The 17,421-nt window shown below is 43.9% G+C and overlaps 3 protein-coding genes across 3 annotated transcripts; 2 read left to right on the top strand and 1 right to left on the bottom strand.

Annotated features, from left to right (window-relative positions):
* Window positions 1–126: 126 nt before the first annotated feature.
* LOC120727785 (protein crumbs homolog 1-like) lies at window positions 127–8,034 on the top strand. Its single transcript, XM_040022276.1, has 8 exons — window positions 127–439; window positions 665–1,636; window positions 2,804–3,354; window positions 3,485–3,650; window positions 5,336–6,245; window positions 6,330–6,371; window positions 6,482–6,604; window positions 6,723–8,034. Exons 1-8 carry the CDS (start codon window positions 391–393, stop codon window positions 6,973–6,975), a joined length of 3,066 nt encoding a protein of 1,021 aa, XP_039878210.1. The 5' UTR covers window positions 127–390; the 3' UTR covers window positions 6,976–8,034.
* Window positions 8,035–8,123: 89 nt separating this feature from the next.
* LOC120727784 (sentrin-specific protease 5-like) lies at window positions 8,124–12,744 on the bottom strand. Its single transcript, XM_040022275.1, is given in 13 exon segments — window positions 8,124–8,779; window positions 8,863–8,913; window positions 9,001–9,084; window positions 9,160–9,297; window positions 9,486–9,563; window positions 10,480–10,527; window positions 10,640–10,723; window positions 10,725–10,788; window positions 10,864–10,969; window positions 11,043–11,255; window positions 11,358–11,983; window positions 12,346–12,434; window positions 12,515–12,744. Coding segments are annotated over 11 exon segments (1,350 nt in total). The 5' UTR covers window positions 11,725–11,983; window positions 12,346–12,434; window positions 12,515–12,744; the 3' UTR covers window positions 8,124–8,662.
* Window positions 12,745–14,237: 1,493 nt separating this feature from the next.
* On the top strand, window positions 14,238–16,585 carry LOC120727781 (alpha-2-HS-glycoprotein-like). Its single transcript, XM_040022270.1, has 7 exons — window positions 14,238–14,509; window positions 14,871–14,978; window positions 15,069–15,150; window positions 15,267–15,421; window positions 15,515–15,610; window positions 15,742–15,813; window positions 15,938–16,585. Exons 1-7 carry the CDS (start codon window positions 14,312–14,314, stop codon window positions 16,388–16,390), a joined length of 1,164 nt encoding a protein of 387 aa, XP_039878204.1. The 5' UTR covers window positions 14,238–14,311; the 3' UTR covers window positions 16,391–16,585.
* Window positions 16,586–17,421: the final 836 nt, after the last annotated feature.

Genomic DNA, 17,421 nt, shown 5'->3' with positions numbered 1-17,421 from the left:
AAAGTGAATGGAAGGACTGCTTACCTCTACATAAACTTAATTCTCAAACTGAATTTCAGTTGTGCCCAAACTCTGGCACCTCTGGCATCGCCATCCCTTACATAAGAGGACATTAGAGTTCTGTCCAGGGAACATGCTTGAAGTTGTTCAGATTAGCCTCTTGGGTGCACCCCTCCCTTCCCCAACACGTTTAACGTGTAAGACATTGTAAGTGCATTAGCTTAATCCCTCCTATCTGGCGTGCAGCGATCCATGCATTTCAGTGAACGCACACAAACAGTGAGGACAGGCAGTGAAGATGGAGGTGCACATGCAAGTATTTTCACCTGTGTTTGATCCAAAATAACAAACCTGCCAAATATTGAACAGTTTGTAGGATTGTAAGGGACAATGTTGAGATTCAGCGTGTATTTGTGCATGCTGTGGTTGCTTTTTGCAGGTAAATATAACTTGTGTGTTGTTGTCACAGGTCAATATTAGAGTCATTAGTATGTTTTTCTGCTCTCGTTCTCACTTGAAGTGAAGTGAAGTGTACTGAAGTTTGTACAGCTGATTTTTTTTTGTATGTTTAAAATTAATTCATTTGTGTAGACGCCTTACGTGCCTCTCTGTTTACACAAATATATGTATAAAAAGTTATAATGAACTGTAATCTGCTCTCTAGACACCGTCCCCAGCGAGGACATCAGTGGATGTGAACAGCAGCCATGCCAAAACGGTGGTGTATGTGAGAGCCACAATGGAGGATTCAGATGCCTTTGCGCCTCTCAGAGCCAAAACGGGCAGCTGTATGGTGGACAGAATTGCACAGTTGCACTTACAGGCTGTAATGAGAACCAGTGTGAGAATGGAGGAGTGTGTTCTCCCTTATTTGTGAACGATCACCACAGTTACACATGCATCTGCCCTGCTGGCTTCACGAGCCCTAAATGCCAGACTCCTACTGTTTTCTCATTTGAGTCCAGAGGCTATATGTACATACAGACGCCGCTCCTAGACCAAGAAGCTCCTCTTAACGTCACCTTCAGCTTCAGGACGGAACAACCGGTTGGCACCCTCTTACAACGCAGGGTGGACGATCTGCTCTTCAGCATCGAGCTGATGCACGGGCATCTCTGCCTCCTCAGCCTGAGAGGCCAAGGCTCCAGCACATTGGTTCAAGAGCTTCCAGGATATTTGTCTGACAGCAAGTGGCACACAGTGGAAGCATCTCTGGGTGGCGTGGTCAGTCTCATCAGGCTGCTATGCACTGAAGGAAGCTGCACCAGAGAGTCCAACGCTGAAGTCCAGCTGCTTGAACAGGCCTCCTCTCTCCCTGAGCCAGGAGCAGTTCGTCACAGCCTCTTCATTGGAGCAATCAGTGGGAACTGGACACTGGGCAGGGCAGTGGAGGAAGCAGACTACCCTCCTGCTTTTCTGGGCTGCTTCAGAGATGTGTTTGTAGACTCACGGCTGTTATTGCCGGTTATAGCGCCAGAAGGTTCACACATCCAGGCGAACATCACTGTGGGGTGCAGCGACAAAGACAAGTGTGACGACAGCCCGTGTCAGAACCGAGGCCGCTGTGTTGGCCAAGGCTGGAGGGGTTACCTTTGTGAGTGCCACAGGCCATATGAGGGAAACAACTGTGCAGAGGGTAAGACTTACATATACATTAACATCATTGCAAGCTGTGTAAATCTTTAAATTAGATTCTCAAGTAAACTCAAATTGCTTGTTAGTTCCCAGTTTTTCTTCCTATTTGCTCCGCCATCCACAAAAACCTTGTCTGTCCCCGCCTACTGTTCAGGGCTTCTCCTGTGTTTGTTTCCTTACCTGCAACATTAAATACTGCATAAAGTCATGGCATTAAAAAGCTCTGCATCCAGTGTTTTGTTGACCTGTCTCTCCATCCCAGCCTCCTCCCTACATAGTCTTTTTATTTCTTTAGGTACAGAACCTCAAAAAACAAATTTTCTTTCCCACAATGAAACACAGCAATGGAGGTCCTCTTTAACAAATGGCTGTTTCAGTCTGAGGTTATAACTTTTAAAAATATGTAAGTTTTGTGAGCAAAAGCCTTTTTTGGCCTTGTGCAACTTTTGGTTTAATAGATGTGGTGCGATTTCCATTGAACCACATCCATTAGCGCTAACCTGATCTCTGTTAGGTAGCATTTCTGAATCCTGAATAACATTTAATTTAGCTGATGACAAATTATTGGAGATACCCTTTAAATATAGGTGCACTGGTTCAAGTTCAAGCTCAGCCTGAGTCGTCTTGCTGCTCAAGTGTCAGTGGTGAGCTGTGAAGAGAAGCACCCTGCAGGATAAAATTAGTCGGCAGACGTTAAAGGAGCTTACGGAGCTGGTAGAAATAGCAGACTGTCAAGTCAAACAGCCATGCTTTTAGAACATACACCTGCATCGAGGATTTAAAAAACGTGGTATTCAGTAATTGACCGGGAATGCCTTCAGTTTGCCAGATCAGGGAGTCTTATGGACTTGTGTCTTCTTTGGTTGCCAAACTGAGGAGCTCCTCCTTGTAATGACCTGCGAGCCTTCTTCACTGTAAAAACCTTTTACTGAAACAATAACTTGTTTAGTTCCCATAACACTGACAACTGTACAATAATCATGGCATTGTTTTGCTTAAAAATGAGATTAGAGACTATTTGGTGTTCGATAAGACGATACATCTTTTTATCACTTACATAAAGATTGGAGATGCTGCACATTTTTGATTTTACTGGGATTGTACATGTAAGACTTTACTGCTCCTGTTAAGTAAATTATGAATTTCTCTCTTTCTCGTGCTTATACAGAGTACATCACAGCCAGGTTTGGAAACAAAGACCTCGAGAGCTATGCTGTGTTCTCATTGGATGATGACCCAGGTGATACTGTGATCATATCCATGTTCATCCGCACCAGACAGTCCAGTGGTCTGCTCCTTATCATGACTAACAGCACAAGCCAGTACCTCCGCCTGTGGCTGGAAGCGGGTATGATCAAAGTTCAGGTCAACAACTTTGAGACCCTGGTCGGTCGGGCTGTGATCAATGACGGCCATTTCCACCTGGTGACTCTGAAACTGGAAGGAGTGGTAGCCACCTTGTTCCAGTCAGCCCAAAGCCAGGGCTTTATACCCATCAGGCTCATCCAGGTCCATCCTGGGGATATGGTTTATGTCGGGGGGCTACCAGACTCAAGGGCATCGGCTTCTTTTGGCGGGTACTTCAAGGGATGCATCCAGGATCTGAGGATTAACAACAAAAGACTGCAGTTCTATCCAATATCAACTCCGGTAGAATCGTACAACCTGGAACAACTCATCAGCATTGCAGAAGGATGCAGCAGCGACAACGCCTGTGCTGTGAGTTATGGCAGTGCTGCCATATCGATAACGCTGTTGTGCATGAGCTGCTACCCCTTGCGACCCTGGTGTCTGCACTAACACTGAAAGAGTGCTTTATAATTAATTGATACTGTCTTCTCTGCATTAGGTGAACCCCTGTCTTAACGGGGGAGTGTGTTACTCCATGTGGGATGATTTCATTTGCAACTGCCCCCCCAACACTGCAGGGCGGCGCTGTGAGGAGGTGAAATGGTGCGAGCTGTCTCCCTGCCCAGCTGCTGCAATGTGTCAGCCCCTCTCTCAGGGTTTTGAATGTAAGTAACCTGATAACAGGTTCCAGTCATGCATAATGCATGTCCTGAAAGTACATCATCAGGGAGGAATAAAGACTCTTTAAGAATTCATTTCCCATTCATGGCACATGCAAGCATTTGGAAGAATTTACAAGTAATGTGCAAGCCCCTCATATAGCATATAACTGACATCCACTGAAGACATCATCAGCACTGCACGTCCCTTTAGGGGACTCAATGGTGCACACACAGTTTTAATTACAGCACTGTTGATTACAGCAGGGAACACAGTAGAGGCAGGGATCCTGCATGGGATTCCTCTAAGGCGTGGTAATCCCTGGTCAGATTAACTCTGCTGCCACATGGCTGTGGTAGTTTATGATGACATGTCTTCCTGGAGCAGTCACATGTTCACAGAGGGGAGGGGAAAAACAGCTTTTTAAACAGTTTTCGAGCTAATTTGCTGTTTAAATAAAAACAAACGGTAAGGACAGTGGGGTTATTTCACACTGGATGTTTTTGGAATTATGTTTTCGTTGAAGTTATTAAGGCTCAGTCAGAATAAAGTGGAATCATCTCCTTCAGTACGCCAGTACAAATCAGTTTCCACTGAGGCAGAGTTGGTATGTTTGTATTTGCTATGCTGCCAGGCTACTGTCAAGTGTGGTTGAACTTACAGAGTCCTGAAAAAAGAGATTAGCTTAATTAAACTCTAACCTTGTGACTACACTAGGAACTTCCCGCTCACAGGGTGCACTTTGTAAAAGCAGACCAGACTGTTTTTTAATTAAACATGAGCAGTATGCAGTTCTTAAAGAAACTGGTTTAACGCTTTATAATACAGCGTGCAACTCAGCATGTAATTCCCCTGTAATTTAATGGAATGTCAGTGGTTTTTTTTATTTGATATTACAATGTAATTATAATAACCTACACATTCATAAAGGTAGGAATACTAGAATAATGCTTTTAGAGCACGCAAAGAAATAATTGTTGTAAATAAATTGAATAAGTCTGTAAGTAATTTTTAGTAATTAGTAAGTAACTTTACATAGTGCCACAATTCTGGGTATTTTACAGGAAAGGGGATAAGTCATACTCTAAGTAATTGCTGCTCTAAGTGCTGCATAATTTCTTGGTAATTTGACAGTAAAACCAATAACATGTCCCAATCTTACATTGTAAGTAGACTGTAGTTTTAAGGGTATTTTATGGAGTGGATTAGCCTTGACTAACCTCAAGGTACTTTACGGGGTTTGAGACACTCCTTTTGAGAGATGTGAACAGTGATTTTGAAAGAAAGAAAATTAAATTCACATAGGCCTGCAAATTTAGATGGCATTTATTTTTTGTTTTAGCATTTGTAAGGGAGAAAAGTTCTTCTCACATCAATATTGGATAACTGAAAAGGAAAAAGGACAATCGAGTAATACAAAATCTACTGTGTACATGTGTTAAAAATAAAGGAAATTGGGAAAAGATTAATTTGCTCTATAATATGGCCCACGCCCCAAAATGTAGAGCATATTTACAATGGGTTGTGTCAAACTTTCAGCCACAGGGAAGACTAAGAGCAATGTGGTGTTAGGTTACTCTTCAAGACCTGAAAACACGAGTCTTTAATGTTCAGGGGGGACTGTAGTCTGTATGGGTGTGATGCTTTGAGACTGCAACAAGTAAGCTGCTCCTCCCTGTCTCTGCTACAGGCTTGTCTAATGTGACATTTCGGCTTGGAAGCAGCATTCCACAGTACCGGAGCAATGGAAAGATTAAGCGCAGCCTGACCAGCGTCTCCCTCAGCTTCCGCTCAAGACGGCTTGCTGCCACATTACTGCATGCACACAAGGACTCAAACTACCTGACGGTCTCTCTCCTGAACTCTCATGTGGTCATGGATCTCCAGGTTGGGGGTGACAAGGACAACGTGTCTATTCAAAGCCAGACTCAGTTCAGTGATGGAAAGTGGCACACTGTGAAGCTCAGCTTGGAAACCCAGGCATCGACCTCCAGTTGGATCATGGTCGTGGATGGAGGAAAGGAGGCCATAAGCATGCCCAAAACAGCTGTGGGTGACCTGGAGTTTCTCGGCATGGAAGCGGACATCTTCCTGGGTGGTCTAAGCTTGAATGCTGGAGTGGATCTGTCTGGCTGTCTGGGTCCTGTCGAGATTGGGGGGCTTCTTCTCCCTTTCCACCCCGATACAGAGCTGAACCTGCCCAGACCTCAGGAGGAGCAGTTTTTGAGGATAAACAGCAATGCTCCTCTGCTGTACGGCTGCTGGGGAGCCAGTGTTTGCACACCTAACCCTTGCAGGAACGAGGGTGTCTGCGAGGACCTGTTTGACCTGCATCAGTGCACGTGTTCCTCCGAGTGGACGGGCCACCTGTGTCAAGACTCGACAGACCCCTGCATCTCCGGGCCCTGTCTCTACGGCAACTGTGTCAGCCTACCTGGAGGGTATAAGTGCGCGTGTGAGCAGGGGTACAGCGGCGAGCAATGTGAGGTAGAAGTCGATATGTGTGAAAAAAGCAATTGCAGCCACGGCGCCACGTGCCTCAAAGGCTTCCAGACGTACTCCTGTCTATGCCCTCAAAATATGACCGGCCAGTACTGCGAGTGAGTTCCTCAAGAGTTGATTTCAATGTCACCAGAGATAGCAATGTCACCAGTTGTGCTGATTTGCAAACTTCTCTATTACAGCGAGAAACTCCCTGAAATCCCATGGTACATCGAGACCAATCCGTAAGTGCTATTACATCAAATTCAACACACTTCACTTAAACAAGTAAACAACAAATCAACCATTTTTGAATTAAACAGTGTTGACTTTCTCTCTTCTGATGTTTGCCCAGACTTCCTCAGTTGCCTGTGTCTACATGCACGGGTACACGGTGGAACTACAGCTGCTTTAATGGAGGACGCTGCTCCGAGCCTGATGATGCTTGTTACTGCCTGCCTGGCTTCGCGGGACAATGGTATGACATTCATAATGATAGTTAATTTGCACGCAACTTGTGATTTTAAAAGTCCATGTCAGTGCAGCTACTGCCCCCAAGTGGCCAAAAACAGAGCTTTTTAAAATTTTCCTTTCAGGTGTGAGAAGGACGTGGATGAATGTGCCTCTGACCCGTGTATGAACGGAGGTTTCTGTGTCAACTACGTGAACAGTTTTGAGTGCGTGTGCGACATGAATTACTCGGGGATTCACTGCCAAATAGACGTCAGCGACTTCTACTTGTACCTCTTCCTGGGCCTGTGGCAGAACCTCTTCCAGCTCGTGTCCTACCTCGTGATTCGTCTCGACGACGAGCCAGAAATTGAGTGGGGGTTCCAGATCAACGATTAGACCCTCTTTATGATGAATAAAATCAGACCTAGCTCGATGTGAAGGGTTAATCAGTCACAACAGCACATCTACTGGAGGAGATCTGCAACATCTTTGGGCTGTATGAATCAGTTTTATCTCTTCCTGTGGGAACATACACGTCCACAGACATTGCGAGCAAATATATCTACCTACATAGTCTCCGTGGTAAGGGGAAACTGTTCTCCTTTGTGGCCTCTTGTGATTTAGGTTGATAAACCAGGTGTATCTGCATTAATCTACATAATACCTGCAGTATTTAAGTGGTCCGTGTCGCAGATACACAGCTCTTGGTTTCGGTGTGCACTCGTAAACATGAGACTTTTATGAATGTTTGAATTTTTTATGAAGACAATTTTTTTTTTAAATCTCAGCTTTACAACGAGCTGCTAACGAGGAACAGTGTCTGTTGATATATGTTATGTATTCGTGTAATGTACTGACAGGGTCAGCAATAGAGATGTGTCTGTTGTGAACAGGTTTATTTGGTTATGTTGAACAATACATACTCCATCGTGTTTTTGACAGTGTGTGAATCTGGTTCTAATACTGAAAACTACACTTTAGAGAGCTCTGTGTGTGCCTTAAATATCCACTTTCTGATCTGTGCGACAGCTTTTCTCTCACTGGGGTTTTGTAACTGTTCCTCGCATAGTTATAATCAAGTGGATGAAACTGAAATTACAATATATGTATCTAAGACGTATTTACAAATATTTATGTAACGTAATATAAAATAAGTTGTCCTGCATACAGTATCTGATCTTGAAAGGGAACCCATTATGCTTTTCCTTCATTTCTCAAACATAGCATCTACAATTGTGGATGCTCATGTTAAACATGGAGACTGAACTGGTGAGGTCAGCAAATGCAGACATGTGAGTTAAACACTCACTCTTAAGCATTTTTTTTCTACTTTTGGCGCTGTGTGATGTGATATGCCTAATATGGCCATCAGGCACACCTGAGGGGCTGCAAAAGGTCCAATATGTGATTAAAAAAAAAAAAGGATCATACTGAAATATGAATCATGCAAACCTACTCTGAGAGTCACAGGGAAAAAAAACATGTAGATGGAAATGAGCATTAAAGGTCTCTTTTAGGAGAAACAAATATAAATAAATGTGAAATGTTTGGAAAATGACAGTTTTTATTTAAATCCTGTGTATACATATTGCTCATCTGAAACAGGCACATTCAAGAAAACACTACTTCAATTCAGTCATCTGGTGATAACAGGTCAAATCTGATGCCTACAATGGTGCCAATAAGATTCACAGAAACACAGTAGCTGCCAAACGGACACAGGACAGGACAGACTCCGTATGGCTCCAGGTAAGTCCACTCGTCTTCTCCTCTCAAAGACATGCTTGATTAAATACTGATCATATGCAGTAGTTACCAAAATGGATGAAAATGTAACCTGACGAGTGAATTATATTTCGCAGCAAAGATCGTATTTTCACATTATATACATAATGTAAGGCCGCTGTGGAGCTGCTACCACAATCACACCCTACACGATGTTGTCTGTGAAGGTTCTCAGTCATCCTTGGACCAGGTCATCGTAGTCCAAGGAGCTTGGAAAGAAAAGCATCTGGACTTCTTTAAGTTGCTTATTATGTTATTTTTATACCAAAACACATCCATCCAACAAGCTAATGACTCATCAGTCCTGTTCATGGAGCTTACAGTCGCAGAGCTCTTTGTAGATCCTCTTTCGTATCTTTGGTATGTCTTTTTGTGAGAAGTGGAGGGGTCTTGTCAGAGCAAGGCATCTAGAATACTGTAAAAGAGCAATATCATGTAGTGAGCAAGCAACAGAAACAAATCTGAAACGATCATGCACGCGAACAAAGTCGCACATACCTCCAGAACAAAAACTCCGCAGTCGTTCTCGTTGGTCTGCTGCGGGACTTTCTGCGAGGAGCAGCAGGGGGAGACAGCACATTGTGTCAGTGAGAGCGAGCGTTCAAACAGGTAACAGTTTAAACCAGGACGACGTACCTCATCGAACGCCACCGTCCAACCGCTTTCAAAAGCAGTTTGCTTCTTTTCTTTTGCTTCGGTCATCAAGTATTTCAGGATGTTCTGTTGAGAGGAAAACGTTTAGAAAGAAAAAGTATTTTGTCAAAGTAACTGCGTGTACGTGAAGTGTGTAATTACCCTTCCAACTTTCTGGAGCCCGTTCCCTTGAGAGTCATAAAGGCAGATTTTCTTTTGGACGATGTCGGCAGTCACCAAACACCAGTGAACCTCCAGATGGATAGGCACCAAAAGAAGTCTCTTAGAAAACAAATCCACCTGGACGAGACACACGAGATCACAGCCACCCATCCCACCCACTCTTTAGTTCTTTAGAGACTTTTTTCATACTTTTCATTGCATAGAAATAAAAGTTATATTAGTTCTTTTTGCTTCTGGGAGAAACATGGCAATAGAAATCCGCATGACTAACAAGGGTATCACATCATTTCCATCTAAGAGCTCACCTGCTTCGTCCATCGCTTAACACCATCGTATCCTTTGGTCATCAGCTGCCGGTGGAAGAAACTGTTGAGAAAATGGACCTAAAAGCGAAGACAAACAGAAATCATCAGTTTATAACAATTAAAAATACATAGATTTAAAAGTTCTAGGATCAAACATCGCTTTCAAGTAATAGGATAAATATTGGAACTATATCTACAGTATTGTCTCATATTGGGGTACCAGTACTCCTAGGGGTAGTCCACAGCACTACATGGGCTACTAGCAAGGAACCTGGGGCCTACTGCACCAGCATACGGTCTAACTGTAGGTCTGTGGATTTCATCTCCATATCTAACAGCACTCAACGCAGCACTGGCTAACAAGCTGAGCCATGTTTGACGCTCAGAGGCTATTCGTCACCAGAGCATCACTGACCGACTGCCTAACCAATCATCCTGGCTGATGCTGCAGAGAGTATCACGTTTGGATGATATCTTCAGACTCAGGTCTGCTACACAAGTTCAGTGAATCTGCTCTCACGACGGGTGCCAGTGGTCGACTTGCCCGTTCTGGTGATCTGTGGCACCGAAAGCCAGTCGAGCTGCACGAAGATCATCTGTGAGCTCCAACTAAAGGACATTAGGTTCTCATGCCACCCTCATAGAGAGCAGCTGGAAGTCATTTTGTGGGGCTCCTGCTCCTCCTTGTACAGAGGAGCAGAAACTGTTCCTGAAACTGCCTTGATGCCCTCTCCAGCTCTCCTCCCCCTCCATGCCTGCCTGCCCGGCAGGGTGACAGCAATACTCTGTCAGCCTTTTACAGCGGAGGGGTAAAAAGCATTTTAAACAGTCTGGAGTAAATAAACTGACCTCGTTAAATAATATAGAAATACATACAGCCTTATAGTCCCTTTATTGAAAAACTCAGGTAGGTGAAATCTTTCCTCCCTTAGCGTTCCAATGCAAGAAAAATTCCAGCATTTTTAGATCTTCATTTAGAGCTTTGTTTAATTACCTTCTGATGGGAAGAATCCATGATCAGTTCCCCGTACATGTTCATAACCTTCAACAGAAACAACAAATGCGTACATACACCCGTTACATTGATCTTAAACATTCACACTCCAGTGAATCCAGTAAAGCATGGCGTGTTTGGTGTTATAGATGATGCTAACCTGGTCGTTGAGCCAGTTCTGATCTGCCAGCGTCAACAAATCGTCCAGAGTCAACGTGTGTTTCTTGTAGACCACCTGGAAAAGACGGGACGGGCTTCTGGAGGATCGCAGCTCGGTATCTGGTAACCTCAGAGAGGACTGTGTTTTTCCTGAACAGACACAAACAGGCAACGCTCAGAAAGCTCCCACTTACTCTTTACCACAACAACAGAATTCTGATTTACCTGTCACTTAAACCAGTGTAAAACTTCCCCTTGAGATGCCTCAAGACGTCGTTCTTACGTAATGGGATTAAGCTTCCATATTTCATGTAGAAGTCATCAAGAAACTCTGGAGAAACACAGAAACTCTTAACAAACGGCCCAGAGAAGAAAGTTGCACCAAATGTTAACGATGCACATACCGTGGATGTCCTTCGTCAGTGCGTTCAGGCTGACATCAGTGTGAAGGGATACTGTTTTTTTACTACTGATGGTCTCATCAGTATCTGTGACTGTACTCTGGTCCTGGCCTGGAGTACCAGCAGTCTGTGCTGATGGGCTGCCGACCTCGAGTCTTTGTGCAGGAATTGTTCCTGGTACCCTGCTCTGTGTGACGTCTTCACATGTGTAACTGTCTGCATTTAATGAAGATTGGATACTATGACAGTGTCTTAAAGGCTCTCTAATTTCACTAATGTGTACCAAAGTTTCTCCTGTAATGGTTTCACCATCAGTACCTGCAGCAGCATCTGTGTTCACATCCTGGTTCTGTCTTTTACGGGGAGCCTCTGAACCTCCAGTATCACATCCAAGAGCTGACACAAGGACTGGTGTTTTTGCTGCATTCAGCGCGTGGTACGCTTTCCTTTTATTTTTTTGTGTCTTTAAACTGAGGCCGGGGCTCGAGCCAAAGCGTTTTTTAGCTCTAAATATCCCAAAGTGGCACTTCTCTCTCCACTTCCTCCACATCCAAAGCTGTAGTTTACAGTACAAGCGCCTCTTGGCTCGCCTGGACATGTGAGAGACCCCATTGATTAAAGAAATGGATCCCTTCCTCCTCTTCAAGTATTTCGCTTTGCTCCGCTGGCTCTGTGCTCGGTGCATTTGGCAGAGAGTGAAGAACGCCTTCCGGAGAGCCAAGTGTGAGCGAGACGGCTCAAATGTAGCAGCATTTAGCAACAAACCAACACACGGAGCTACATGGTTTCCGGGCCATGATCCAGTCGCTGCTAGCTGAGACAATTTCACCTTGAAGTGGAAAAGTGAAGTAACATGAGGTCTGAAGAATTCACAATTTGACACGATCCTCACAGCTTACTTAGGGGTCCCTGTCCTGGCTTTGGTTTCACAGTCTGACCATCTGCTGCGACACAGAACAAAAGTTTGATTACACATGAGCCTCACTTTGATGAAAAAGGATTTCATAAATAGATCTGATCCTACGGTGAACCGATCAGTGGCTGAACGCTGGTAAATTCTTCTCAGGTATAATCGTGCATATGGACTAATTACTTACTGCTTCTTTTACCAAGGCAAATGATCTGAACAGGTCTTCCATCACAGTTGTTGCTTTTGCACTTGCATCAGCGCTTTATACTGAGAAGGAGGCCTTTTTCAGAAGTTATCTGAGAGTTACAGACCTGCCTGCAGGTGTGCGTGTGCAGCACATGTCCCCACATAGAAAGACACACATTTTTATTTTTACAAGCAATATTATTTTGTTACCTCCAGGCTGTCGGAGCGGGTACAGGTCGCTGTTTTGCCCGCCTTGAATTGCTTTCTTCCAGACACGTGTTTCCAATCACAGACCCTTGCTAAAAAAAAAAAAAGCCGGCGATGTTTAAAGACACCCAACAATTGGCTGCAACAAACGAGGAGCTAGCCACACACTCACGTAGCCTCGCAGTTTCCCCCTCGTTTGGCTCAATGAAACCTCGAAGCGGAGAAAGCTCTCCGCGGACACGTCCTGTCTGTGTGTGCGTTCACATAAATCAGAGCGTTTTCTATTCAGAACACGGCGTTTGGAGCTAAAACTCTTTAGCTTACTTAGCATTCAGGTTAGCCGATACAAGATTGGATCACGCAGACGGACGCAACGTGAGCGACGTCTTGCTGTGATTGGTTGTTAGACTTCGGCTTCATCCAATCCGTTGACCGTTAACAGTCACATGTAGTCACGTGCCCCTCTCATCCTGACCAATCAAAACACGATATTCTTCTTTAGACGTCCGTTTAGTTACATTAAAGTGTGTCACTGCCCCCTGCAGGCCCTCTCTGTGGGTTCAGGGATTTTATTTTATAGAAATTTTATAGAAACAAGTGTTACAACAAATCTTGATAACCCGGGTAAATATACCGTATCTTCAACTTATACATCCCTTTACTTTGCAAAATAAGACCACAATAAGTTCTTCTTTCTAGTTTCCATTACTCTCAACACTCTTACCTCTTATGGTTTTTCATCCATCATCCATTTCTGTTTTGTCTTTAAAGTTGATCTTGCAATATCATTAAAACGCCAATCAAAGAAATCATGTCTCATTAATAAATACAAAGCTACAGAAACATCAGAATAAAAAATGCCTTGTTTGCCTTCCAACCTTCTGCAGTCATTGACTATTAAACAATTCCAGAATCCACAAAACTAAACATGAAAATGATAAGCCAAACAAAAACATTATGGACTTCCCTGCAGTCTCTGCTACGTGCAGAGACTGCAGGGAAGTCTTTTAAAAATGAAGTCTCTGCCACAAGATTTCAATTTTAAAAGTAGTTGGGAAAAATAGAAACTATTTTCAGGAGAAGCCAAACAAACTTGGGAGGTTGTTCTTGTGGCAGGCTGCTATTAACAATGTAGCCTAAAGATACAGTTTAAAGGGCTCATTCAAAGCTAAATCTAAAGAAATGGCCGTGGCTCGAGACTTTTGCACGGTACTGTAACATATCTGTGATTTAATGCCGAATGGAAGTGACCGTGTGTTTTTACTGAAGTTATTAAACCTCAAAGCTTTGTGAAGTATTCTAGAGGGAATGGAAAAACTCTGTGGCGGTCCTCAGTCTGCACTTTATTGCTCATTTGAGAAAACATTTGAAATCTTCTCATCAGTATCTCTGTTTGCGGCCTGCTGCTGACCTTGAGTGACACTGGTGTAATAAGCAGATGGTCGCTGTCCCCCCCAAAACCTGGCAAACATCCTGTTTTTTTTCTTTTTTTTAGTATCATTGAGCAAGACCGCAGATCCCTGCTGACAGTGGGGCCCAGCTCTGTAGTTGACCAGCGTGACCTCTGTTGAGGGAGACAGCTGGTTACACAATACGAGTGAACCCAAAGATCTTCTCACATGTAATATTTGATATATATTCACGGCAGACATAGAGACAGATGTCAGTATATGTTGCAGGAGTGTGACACTAAAACTGATTTGAACTAAAGGCTGCTCGTCCCACGCTAGACTTTGTGAGTTTCCATTTGCTTTGGCAGTTATCCTTAAAAAAAAAAAAAAAAAAAAAAAAAAAAAGCAGCACCATGTGACGCAAGAGTCAGGAGGGATGAACATGGTGTTTAACTTGGCTCTGTTTTCGTGTTTAAAGTACAGGATATATAAGCAGCGACCTGCACCAGCTCTGCCTCTCATCTTTGCCAGCGTCTGCTCGTCTGTGATACCTTATTTTTGTTGCATTTCACACAGAAATGAATCTCCTGAGCTTCACTGTGGTGCTGGGACTGCTGGTGGGGACATGGGCTCAACCCATCGTGCGAAGGCCTCTGTGCGACTCCCCCGAGGCGGAGGAGGCTGCTCTGGTGGCGCAGGATTACCTCAACGCCCAGCACCATCATGGCTACAAGTATGTACTGAACCAGATCGACGACATCAAGGTCTACGCGAAGGTAAGTCAGCAGGTGGAGGTGCTGTTTAGTTACATACAGAAATGTGTGAACACAGTAGAAAAGAATAAAGTTCACTGGGCAGAGAAGAAGGATAAACACTAAGTGTAGCAGTCCGTACTGCATCATGTTTTAGACAGTTTTGTTTATGGTGCCCCTCTCTTTCTAACTTTTTAGGACATTTTCAGACTAAATCAAAAGCAGCTATGTGCTCTATTTCTGCTAATAGGAGCTCTTATATGTTCACCTGCATCTGGAATAATATATACAGCAGAATTTAGTCAATTACCATCTTATGCACTACATTTTTAAAAAGTAACTTAACAATTGTGCAGTGATTTGTATATATTTTTGCTTTTTTTAGCCAGACGGAGATGAATACGACATGGAAGTTGACCTGCTGGAGACAGACTGTCACGTGTTGGACCCGCTGCCTCTTGCCAACTGCACAGTCAGGCCCAAAGTACAGACGGTGAGACGCAGAAGCTCTCAGGCTTCGACTCCTGTAATTCAGTCGATATTAGTTCTGATCAACCTACTTTGATTCTTCGTTCTCTTCCAGGCGGTAGAAGGAGACTGTGATGTGGTGCTGAAGAAGGTTGGCGGTGTTCTGAAGGTCATTGCATTCAAGTGCAAATCAGAGGGTAAAGATCACAGATGCTGCTCTCATCCAAATGATTACAAAGAACAAACCACAGCAGTGTCCATACATACTGCATGTGTCAATAACCTGTATGTGACTTTCCTGCTCGACTTGTAGTATCCACAGAGGATTTCTGTTTGGGCTGCCCCAGCCTCCTTCCCCTCAATAACACCGATGCGCTGGACTTTGTCCATGCCTCTCTGACAACCTTCAACAACATGACTGTGAACACGACACACGTTCTTCTCGAGGTTGGAAGATTGTCATCACAGGTCAGACAGTCAGGATACTTTTTACCAGATGTAACACAGCTGCATGCTTTAACCTGCAGCTGTCAGTTCATCAGTGCTGTTTAATACTCTCAGGTTGTGTCTGGTGGGCCCATCTTCATAACAGAATATGTGGTTGTTGAGGGAAACTGCACCGAGGATCCCTGCGTGCCTCTCAACGATGCCATGGCTGTGAGTACACAGTAGTAAAAGCACTCAGTTTGTTTTCAGGCCTGTTCAGCTGATCTGAGATGGAGAAATGTTCAATCAGGTCACCAGATGTTGAAAATGAACAAAACTGAGAGCTGTGCGTCTCTCTCCAGGCTCGTGGGATTTGTACAGCCAAAGGTACAATCGCCCAGCACAGTGTGGACTGCAAGATGTTCTCCACTCTGGTAAAATACTGCATCTGACTTCTAATATGTTCTGATTCATGAAGACAAAACAACATTCACCATCTAACGTTCACATAGAAAACATTAAGAACTGTTTTTTCTCTCACTGATGTCATTTTTTTAGATTCCCATTGTAGATGCCAACAGCACTGCAGCTGCAGACCCCGTCCTACCACCAGTGGTTCATGTGCACACACACGGCCTGTCACACAAGCACGGCCACAGCCACCACAAACTGACGGCTCTCCACAACCCCCATCAGAACGTCCTGTTATCTGCAGAGTCAACAGAATCAGATGAAGTTGTACCTGTCGTCCCTACTGCTGCTGCTCCAGCTGCAGATCCAGCTCCAGCTGCAGACCCTGCTCCAGCTGCAGACCCTGCTCTTGCTGCAGATCCTGCCCTTGCTGCAGATTCTGACTCAGCTGGAGAATCTTTATGGAGTAAGGAACAACCTCTTCACTTCAGGAAGAGAGATGTATCTGCTGCAGCTGCTGCTGTGGTTGATGCTCCTGCTGTTCAAACAGGACCAGTTTCTCTCGTGCCAGTCTGCCCAGGAAGAGTCAGATTCTTCTAAGTGTCCAAGTCTCACAGACTCTATACTTGCTTTCATTTGTAGCAGAGCACCTTTGATACATTAGCCATTTCCAGTAGATGTAACAAAACACCAACCAATGAGAAATAATTCATTGTTTTAAACTGTCAAATCAGACAAGCTTCTCTGTCAAATTGTCTGTAAAGATGTTGAATAAATCTCAAGTGAATTTACAGGGTTAATGAGGACACACTGATCATTTGTACTGTAGTCCTTGCCGTCATTCTGCAAAGATTTCAAAAGTCCACAGTGCTGTTTGCCTGTTGTGTTGACTCATGCCAACGACCCTCCTGTGAACCGGCTGACATTTCTGATACAGCCATGAACAACAGCAGCTTTTCCTCTGCACATCCATGCTCAACACAACTCAACATTTCAGAAATGAATGAAAACACCAGGATACTCATACATCCAAGTATGAAAGAGTTCACACTTCATAATCATAAGAGGCTATTTAAAGATTTCAATGTGAAAATGTTGATAAGATATTTTATCCCATCGACCTGAGTTTCTCAGGTTACAGACAGACAAACATACAGGTCAATGCTGGTGAATATGGGCAAAGTCTATTAGTGAATTTACAAGAATGGATCAATATTCAGAAAGCTGCAGTTCATGGTAAAGGACAAATTAGGTAGACAGCTTCAAAAATGCTGTGAACCCTCTGAGTCTAAAAAGCGATACGATGCCCCCACGGGCTAAACTGATAAGAGAAGCAGCCAAATAAAAAAAAAGTTGTCCTTGGTTACCCACACACGAAGAGATAAGATGATTTTTATACCCAGCTGCTCTAACACCCACTTTCCAGATGTTTTAGACAGTTGTTTTGAACCCATAAACATCAAATTCTCAGCTTAAAAAAAATTAAAGCACAATTTTGGTTACTGAGCCCTTAATGAGGCATTCACAAGAGTCCAAACAGTAAGGTTGTGATGTTGGTCAGTATCCTCCGGACCCTCATTTAGTTTCCTTTAATTTATATGGAAAACCTGGAAGTTGTGGAGCAGCCACCT

The sequence above is a fragment of the Simochromis diagramma genome, unplaced genomic scaffold, assembly GCF_900408965.1.
Source record: "Simochromis diagramma unplaced genomic scaffold, fSimDia1.1 OVJJ01000205.1, whole genome shotgun sequence".
NCBI lineage: Eukaryota > Metazoa > Chordata > Actinopteri > Cichliformes > Cichlidae > Simochromis > Simochromis diagramma.
Note: the sequence above shows the minus strand (reverse complement) of the source record. Positions and strands in the feature narration are given on the sequence as shown.